The 9,679-nt window shown below is 49.8% G+C and overlaps 1 protein-coding gene across 1 annotated transcript in view; it reads right to left on the bottom strand.

Moving 5' to 3' along the window:
- Positions 1–9,195, bottom strand: part of LOC101987108 (60S acidic ribosomal protein P2-like) — a 20,619-nt gene extending 11,424 nt beyond the window's left edge. Inside the window, exon 1 of the mRNA XM_005348490.1 lies at positions 8,994–9,195. Coding sequence (XP_005348547.1) covers positions 8,994–9,195 — 202 coding nt within the window. The remainder of the gene's footprint in view (positions 1–8,993) is intronic.
- Between the last annotated feature and the right edge of the window lie 484 nt (positions 9,196–9,679).

The following is a 9,679-nucleotide window of genomic DNA, read 5'->3' as shown; positions in this document are numbered from 1 at the left end:
GATCTCTGGGAGTTCAAGGTCAGCCTGGTCTACAAGAGCTAGTTATGGGACAGGCACCAAAGCTACAGAGAAACCCTGCCTCAAAAAACCAAAAAAAAAAAAAAAAAAAGAAGAAGAAGAAGAAATATGGAGCTAGAGACAGGGCTAGGTGGCAGAAAGCTCACTGCTCTTGCAGAAGACCCAGGCAGCTCCCAGCACCAACATGACTCATAACAGCCTGCAACTACAGCTCCCGGGGATTTAAAGCCTCTGGCCGCCTCAGGCACCTGTACTCACAGGCACAGACACAGACACAAAATAAAAAATAATAAAGTCCTTTAAAAAGTAAATAAAAATAAAAAATAAAAGAACCACTAAACAAATGTATTTCATAATTGAGGTTATTTTCCCTCCTTGAAAAAAATGGTTGCTTCCAGCCAGTGCCCCTAGGGTAGCAAGTTCACTGGTTCCTAATGCAGTGAGAGTTCCTAGGAACAGCAGAAACTTTTCCTAATGTGGCAAAAGCCACAGTGAGTGTCTCAAGATGCACTCCCCCTTCCCCTGGCCTTTGCAGCCTTAACCAGCAAATAACTATTATCTGCAAGTCCAGGTTGTCTGTGGCCACAGTCATACAGTAGGACCACGGTGTAGGAAGGCGAGTATGCTTTGCTCGTCCTTCCTTCCTTCCTTCTTTTCTTTTTTCTTTCTTTCCTTCCTTCCTTCTGCCTTCCTTCCTTTCTTTCTTTAGATTTATTTATGTGTGCATTGGTGTTTTGCCTGCGTGTTTGTCTGTGTGAGGGTGTCAGGTCCCCTGGAACTAGAGCTGCAGGCAGCTGTGGGTGCTGGGAACTGAACAGGGTCGTCTGGAAGAGCAGCCAGTGCTCTCCACCACTGAGCCATCTTGCCAGCCCCCAGAGTATGCTCTCTATGCCACCACTGCCATGTTTAATCTTTCTAGAATCTGTTGCTATAGCAGTGGTTCTCAACCTGTGGGCCATAACCCCTTTGGGGGTCACATAGCAGATATCTTATATATCAGATATTTACATTATGATTCATAACAGTAGCAAAATTACAGTCATGAAGTAGCAACCAAATAATCTTATGGTTGGGGAGGGGGTCACCATGATGTGAGGAACTGGATTAAAGAGTCTCAGCATTAGGAAGGTTGAGAACCACACTGCTCTAAAGCAAAGCCCATAAAACTTAAACTTAGTTCTACGTGCCAGCTCGTTAAGAATGGGGTGGGTGACGAGGTGGGGATTAAATGAGTTTATTACTGCAAGAGGAAATGACAGGTGCAGAACACTAGAAGCCTTTGACTCCTACACCCTAATCTGACGAAGGCCATTCTGTATTTCCCAAATTGTTCCCTCTTCCAGGTGTGCAATGCACACTTAAGAGGCTGCAGCAGGAGCCTGGCTCCTGGTTAGACAGCTCTACAGAGCAAGGTATCTGGGAGGTGGGGGGCAATTCCCTTCAAAGAGCCCAGTCACCCATCTGTGCCCCTGGCAAGTGTAAATGGGGAAGCCACACCCTTGGCTTCTGGCCCCAAGGCCTCACTTCTCTGAGAGTTCAAGGGTCACCTGCCCTATTCTTTCCATTCTCAATGCGTACGTGTCTCCTGGAATTTCTCTTAGTGACTACATGTGTCATGTGTTAATCCTTTTTATCCTCAACTTGCCCTGAGCCCTGTGGGACACCAGCTTAGAGACTGGATGCTGCACTTGGACTTGACAGCAGCAAGAGCAGCGACATCCAGAGGCACTCGGTTTTCACAAAGGAGCATATGGCAGGCAATGAACTTCCCGCTCTTGACCATCTGATTGGACTGTGTAGTGCTCACTCATCTCACACCGTGGCCTTCTCAGCGGGGACAGGTGAATAGGTCCTCAGGAAGCTGGATGAAGGGTAGGGCACCCAAAAGGTCTGGAACTCCATGACGTCCACATTGAGGGCACCATCAAACACAGGGAGCTGGAAGACATGATCTGGCTCATGAACCTGTCGTAGGTCAAGTGCTCAGTGTCCAAGCTGCAGTGACAGATGCCATAGATAATTTATCATGAAGGTCCAGTCTGAGAACTCAGGGGGGTGTGGGGGCTAAGGCTGGAGCTGCAGGGCTCACATGCTGTGGACATGTGGGGCTGTAGACATGTAGTTTGTAGACAGCAAACTCCAGCCTGGACTTCTTACTCAAGAGGAAGATGCTGTGTTAAACAGAGAGTTAAAGCCTCCCAGCTCCGAGGACAGCAAGCCCTGGGCAGTGTCCTGGTCTGTTTAGACAAGGGACCACATGTTAAGGATACAGGTGGTATGTCCCTTATCCCCTGCCCCTCCCTCTTAGAGAACTCTGACTGTCCATATAGTGATTATTACCTACACACAACTGCATTCCTTTCCACATAAGAAAGATTTTGAAGCATAGTTTATACTCCTATATCTTATATGTAGAATGAAAGGTTTGACAAGCCTATATAGATATAGAAATTATATAATCAAAACAAACAAGACACAGAAATGCCCATCACCACCCAATGGCTCTTATCGTTTCTTTTACCTCTGTGAGGAAAGAATACTTACGAGACGTTTGGAGTTCTTGGCAGACAGGTGACAGAGTCGGGCACAGTGAGGTGGCTGAGTCTACACAAAGCCCCAGGCCCCACCCTTCCCCGGAGCCTTAGAGCCTCTGGTAATCCTAATGTTCCTTGAGCAAAAAGTAGCCAACTCCCAAATACATGCATAAGTATTGCCTTAGAAAGGTATTTTGGAGCCGGGCGATGGTGGCGCACGCCTTTAATCCCAGCACTCGGGAGGCAGAGGCAGGCGGATCTCTGTGAGTTCGAGACCAGCCTGGTCTACAGAGCTAGTTCCAGGACAGGCTCCAAAGCCACAGAGAAACCCTGTCTCGAAAAAAAAAACCCAAAAAAAAGAAAGGTATTTTGGCTGAGGAGTGGTGACGCACACCTTTAATTCCAGCACTTGGGAGGCAGAGGCAGGTGAATCTCTGTGAGTTGGAGGTCAAGCCTAGTCTACAGTGTGAGTTCCAGGACAGTCAGTACTGTCTCACAGGAAAACCCTGTCGCAAAAAAAAAAAAAAAAGAAAGAAAGAAAGAAAGAAAGAAAGAAAGAAAGAAAGAAAGAAAGAAAGAAAGATGGCACTCGGGAGCCTTCCAGACTCCTTTCCAATCAAGTCAAATTCAGTCACTTGCTGAGCATTGAATAGTAGTTCTGCACGTATCTAGTCACAAGAGACTTGGGGACTCGTTCTCTATTTCTCAATAAACTTGGGATGGAGTTTCATCACGCGTCCTCCACGGGAGGATGAAAAAAAAAAGAAAGAAAGAAAGAGTAAGGTGTTTTTTCCCCTTCTTTCTAAGGACGGGCTCACAGAACTCAGAGGTCCCAGTGTCTACTGAAGCAGCCAAGCAAATCTACACCATTTCTGTAGAGCCGCAGAGCCAAACATTGGCTCCCAGCTGGCTCCACTCTCAGACAGTGAGGAGTAAACTGGAAAAGTACTTAAGAGCTAAGGGAGGCTCTCCCAGCTGGACGGATCTACAGAGTCCAAGAACAACAATCGACTGTTAGAAATGGATCAAAGTTCAAAGAAGGTTTGAACCAGGAAGACAGGAAAGCAGCAGAAGAGAAGTGCGGGCCCAGGAATTCAGGGTATAGAGCAGGTTACTCCAGCTTCCCAGCCAGTATCCACACCAAGCAGGACACATAGCTCCCCCTAGGGGAAGCTGGGAAGACAAACGGGACAGAGGAATGACATCTGCTGCTTCAGCCACAGGCTGTGTGGTTTCCCTTTCTCCTGTACAGGGTAATCTTCTAAACCAGGGAGGGAGGGCTAAGGATGCAGTGATCTCCTGCAGGTGCCGGGGACACCTGGCTCCACGCAGCAGTCTTCAGATTCATCCCAGGACCAGATTGGCTATCTCCTCCTCCATGGGTACACGGCCATGGGTACAGTTGTTGGCAGCATCTTCCTTGCTGTTCAGGATGGAAGAGCTGCCAACAGTTGCCAGCTCCTACTCCATCTTGAGAGAAAGGAGAAAGGCAAAGACAGAGAGACTAATCTCATTTCCTGAGAGGGCTCAAGGTACTCCCAGCTTTGCTGGGACACTGTACGGTGTAATGGCATAGGCGCAACAGAGTGATAGACACGTTGATCTCCATGAGACCACTTCTTTTTTTGGCAGGGGAGAGATTCGAGACAGGGCTTCTCGTGTAGCCCTGGCTGTCCCAGAACTAGCTCTGTAGACTAGGCTAACTTGAACTCAACAGAGATCCACCTGCCTCTGTCCCCCAAGAACTGGGATTAAAGGTGTGTGCCAACCACTCTCTGGTCCATGGATCCACTTCTAAACCCATGTTTCCGGTTGAGGCTAAGAGGGAGGCTGAGGGGCCTTCAATATTCCCTATGCTGAGCGTGTGCATCTGTAGTTCTAGCATTTGGGAAGTGGAGGCAGGAAGATGGAGAGTTCAAAGTCATCGTCACTATAAAGTGATTTTGAGGCCAGCCTGGGCTGCACGAGAGCTTGTTCCAACAGTCCCTTCTCTCTGGCTGCAGACACTCCAATTAGTCTGGCGAGGAATCAGTGTTCAGAGGAATCTCTTACTTTAGTATGGAATATGAAATAAAGCAGAAAACCTAAACCATCTTTACGAAGATGGAGGAAGGGTAAAGTTGTCAAGAAACTGCAGAACTTCAGATGCAAAAGGGAAGATGGGCCCAACCAAGGTACACAGGTCCATCCTGTTAGAGGGCCATTTCAGTCAAAGCTAAGCAGGGGCTGTCAGGAATGTCAATTCCAGCTCCTTGGGCTCTTTGTTATCCTCAAGAGCCTGAGTGAAGAGAAAGGGAAGGTTAAGAATTTTATTTTCAGCCAGGCAGTGGTGGTGCACAACTTTAATCCCTGCACTCAGGAGGCAGAGGCAGGTAGATCTCTGAGTTTGAGGCCAGCCTGGTCTACAGAGTGAGTTCCAGGACAGGCTCTAAAGCTACACAGAAAAAAAAAAACCCTGTCTCACAAAAACAAAAACCAACAGCAAAAATATTTTTATCTTCATCCATTTCTTTCTGCAGTCTTCATACTAGGACTGTCCTTTGACTCAAACATCTGGTGGTTTCTAGGTAGAACGAGCAACTGATGTCCCTCTCAGCAAAGCACAAAAATCCCCAACCCCCACCCTCCCACCCCACACCCACTTAACCCCCTAACCCTTGGCTTTTAGACAAAAACCATAGGCTTCAGGCCCTAGTGTTGTTCTTGGCAAGGGACCACCTGCATTCTAAGTGTTTTCTCCCTAAACAGAGCTTCCTGCTGACTTTAAGGTTGACAAGAAATATGGGCTGCCCCGTCTGTAATGGATCAATTAAAAATGCTGCGGATTCTGAGTGGCTGCAGCAGGCAGTGGGCCATGAGAACATGCAGCAGGTCCCCGAGCGTGGGGATGGGGGGTGGGGGAGGGGGCGCAGCCAGAGCAGCCAGTCCCAAGCAGGGACGGCACATGAGACTGTGCTGCAGGTCTCCTAAGGTGGCTGGTCCCAGGCGGTGGGTGAGAGACAGAATGATAGGCACACCATGCAGAGTGAGGTTGGATATTTATTTAGTGGGTTATGGAGGGGGAGGGGAGAAGGGGAGAAGAACAGAGAGGCAGAGAGAGAGACAGACTGACAGACAGACAGAAGGGGGAGGGGAGAAGTGGGGAGAGACAGAAGCTGCCTCTTTGAGAGGGAGAAGGAAAAAGGAAGAGACTCAGGCTGCAAGCAGGAAGATCTGCCTGCCTCAGCGGACAGGGGAGGGAGTGGATGGGGCTTGTCTCTTAAAGGGACAGAACAGATTATTACACCAGGTCCACAAAGACAGCCTGAGGGGGGATATGCTTCCCAGACTGTCTCACTGAAGGAGGTCTTGGAAGAATCCTGTCTGCACCCCGGGATCTTGCCTGCCAGCATGGTGTCATGGTGGGCTGTGTCCATCTCTAGACCATGGAGCCCCTGGTATCAGCAGACATGCTCATCTGCACCTTAGCTTGGTTGGGACAACAGGGATGCATTCAGTCTGGCGGGCAAAGGAGCAGTGACGTTCTGTGAGCCTGTCAGGAGCAGGAAGGAACCTGGAAAGCCGGCCCTGAGAAGGCTGAAGCTGTGTATTGTGCAGTCTGAGATCCCAAGGGCTGGGTTCTCTTTTTAAGCATTCCTATATTTGGAGAAAAACAACCTCCAGCAGCTCACTTCCTTTCACTTAAGACAATGAGCCAGGCCGTGGTGGCACACGCCTTTAGTCCCAGCACTCTGGAGGCAGAGGTAGGTGGATCTCTGTGAGTTCAAGGACAGCCTGGTCCACAGAGTAAGCTCCAGGACAGCCAGGACTGTTACACAGAGAAAACTTGTCTTCAAAATCCAAAGCCAACAACAACAATAAGAGTGAGTATGTCTGGGTCTTGCAAGACAGGAACTAGAGAAGGCTAAATCCAACCAGCTCGATCTCGCTGCACTGTGCAGCCTCAGCTGTCACCGGAACATGCAGAGCCCCGTGTGACAGGACAGGCCTACCTGGAACTTCCAGCTCCCAGCACTGGGCCTAGGAGAGGGCTCGCCCATGGTGGTAACTCTCTGTCTCCTCCACATTCCAAAGGGGCAGAGATCAAGTGCAGACCATGGACATTACAACCAGTCTTCTAGAAATTGGCAAACAGTCACCTGTCACCACCTCCTGGGTAGAGATAGGTCAACAGAGGTTAGTTTACACTCAAGGGTCACACAGATGCCAGAAAACCTACCACACCTTCCGGTTCTCCTCGCTGAGGTAACTTTTACAATACATAGACTCATTTTCTCATTTTTAAAAACATTGTGTGTGTGTGTGTGTGTGTGTGTAAGTATGCTGTATGTATGTGTGATGTACATCCATATGCATATGGGTATGCTTATACTTGTGGCCACAAAAAAGCCAGGGGACAGTGTGGCCTGTTTTACCACTCTACACTATTCCTTTGAGACTTACTGAGCCAGCAGCTAAGCTGGAAGTCACCAAGCTCCGGGAATCCATTGTCTCAGTCCTGTCTTAGTCAGGGCTTCTATGGCTGCCACGAAACATCATGGCCACAAGCAAGTGTGGAGGAAAAGGTTTATTTGGCTTACACTCACACAATGTAGTCTTATCACTGAAGGAAGTCAGAACCAGAACTCAAACAGGGCAGGAACCTGGAGGCAAGAGCGGAAGCAAAGGCTGTGGATGGGTACAGGCTTGTTTCCCATGGCTTGCTCAGCCTGTTTTTTTTTCCTTTTTTTCCTTTTTTTTTTTTTTTTTTTTTTTTTGGTTTTTCGAGACAGGGTTTCTCTGTGGCTTTGGAGCCTGTCCTGGAACTAGCTCTGTAGACCAGGCTGGTCTCGAACTCACAGAGATCCGCCTGCCTCTGCCTCCCGAGTGCTGGGATTAAAGGCATGCGCCACCACCGCCCGGCCCTGTCTGGGGGGGGGGGAATGAAGAAAAAAGAAATACTTTACGTCTGAATCCTCTCCCCACCCCACCTCCCAAAACAGGGCTTATAGCCCTGGCTGTCCTCCGTAGTCCAGGCTGTCCTTGAATTTAGAGATTCCCCTGAGTGCTAAGATTAAAGGCACTTGCTACCACTGCTCAGCATCTACATCTGAATCTTATACAGGTTTTTTTTTTTCCTTCCCAGTTGAGGTTCCCTGCTTTCAGCTAACTCCAGCTTGTGCCAAGTTGACAGGATAATCCCCATGGTGCAGAGGTTACCACACACAATGGGGATCCGAACTCAAGTCCTCGGGCTCGCACAGCAACCCTCTTACCCGCTGAGCCAGCTCTCCAGACGCCTTCTCATTGTCTCCCCCACGCCCCTCCCAGAGGACCAGGGCTTCGGTTTGGCTTCAGCCCTGATTCACTACAGAGCTCTGCCTGGCCTCAGATTTGCTCCCATAACCCCGCCTCTGCCTTCACAGTGCAGGGATTGCGTGTGTCATCACACCCTGCCAAAAGTCTTGTTTTAGCTGTCACTGAATATTTGTAGTCACGCTGTCTCGGACAAAAAGTGCCAAGCAGAGATGAGGGATCATCAGGAAAGTCTCCAGGGTCTGTTAACTCGTTTCTTCCAGAGAATTTCAGGTCACTGGTGTCCTTCTGTATTTATGACTTTGTCAGAAAAGAGATTCAGACCAAGCCTTCACACAGGCATTGCCGTTTCCCGAGTCTGTCTAGGCTGGGATAAGTCGAGCACAGCAGCCAGGGCAGCCCCCTGAAGTGGCACAGGCTTGCATAGTATGATATTTCCCTGCCAAGCGTTTGAGACGGAGTGTCTGTGTTTTCGTTATTTGTACATATTTAGAGGCATGGAATACTTGGCACGATGTTACATGGTTTGAAAGAATCTATTTTTAAAAAGCTAGGATAATTTGTAAGACTGTGTATCAATTTGATGTAATGTTGGTGCTCTTGAAAAGTCTTTAATGGAAAATTGAACTGTTCCCAATTTCCACAAAGCTATCACGTGAAAGGAGAAAACTCACTTAGCAGCTATTTGGTTCAGAGCAATCTGATTGGCAGGGTTGAGGGCCTCCCACACACAGAAGAGACCTTCTACAAGGGCAAGACCAACAATTTCAAGGTCTTAGGAACTATCATCCTCTAGGACAGCCTCAGAGCCTTTAAGGGGGGGCGTTGGAACATACTTGGGGGTTGGGCAATTCCTATGGACGACGCCTTAGAGTTTCAGCAGAGGGACCCAAGTCCTTTAAGCACCAAAGAGTAAGGGCAAAGAACACTATCCTCCAGGCGTCGGAGCTTTCGGAAGCTCTGGGCAGTTCCGGGATCCAAGGGCGTGAACCAGCTGTGAAGGCCCTGGCTAGACAAAAGCTCCAAGGGGGAGCCGGGGAAACCTGTCCCAGCGCCCTCAGCAGGTGCCTCCAGGAACCCGGGAGAGGGGAGAGGAGCAAAAAGTAGTTTCAAGGTCCCCTGCAAATCCCTAAGGCCGAGCAGTACCGGGTTCTGGGGTCGCGCCCCGAAGCCTTCTTTCCCGCGGCAGCTCGCGCTCCGCAGACAGCACAATCACAGCGCCTGCTAGGTGAGGCCCGCGGGGGAGCGCGGCAGCCCACGGACGCGCTGCACCACCATTGGGCACACAGCGGCCGCCCGGCGCCTGGCGCTGGGCCGGGTCTGCACCAGGCCGGTCCTTCGTCCTCATACTGTGTCGTCCGGTCGTTGGGCAGTCTGTAAAGGCCTACGGTTGCCTTCCTCTCCAATTAAACCTTCCGTGGGAGTGTGCACAGAGGTCCAATCTTTAGGGGTACACCTTCGTTCTGTCCTTACCTTGAGGCTTTACCCCAGTAACACCGCGAAGCTCATTTGAAACGTGAGCAAACCTGGGAGGGTGACTGAGACTATTTTAGCAAGCACTAGAAAAATAATGCGGTCCTGGCGAGCTAGCAAGATGGGGCCAGATGGAGGGGGAGCAGGGGGCGGGGGGGAGCGGGGCGTTGAAGGGTTGGGGGAGGGGGCAGACAGGTGTGGGAAATAACACTGCTGGTGATGGGATTTTAACCTCCCTTTTGACTGAGGCAGCTGCGCCTGTTCCAGTGACTCAGACCAGCATTTTAGGTAGTAATAGATGTTATTTGTATGTTTTCCCCCCAGGGGTGAGTAGGTTCTAGCTCGCGGCGGGGGGGGGG

Source organism: Microtus ochrogaster, chromosome 6, assembly GCF_000317375.1.
Source record: "Microtus ochrogaster isolate Prairie Vole_2 chromosome 6, MicOch1.0, whole genome shotgun sequence".
Lineage (NCBI taxonomy): Eukaryota > Metazoa > Chordata > Mammalia > Rodentia > Cricetidae > Microtus > Microtus ochrogaster.
The sequence above is the reverse complement of the archived record's forward strand: the minus strand, read 5'-3'. Positions and strand labels throughout refer to the sequence as shown.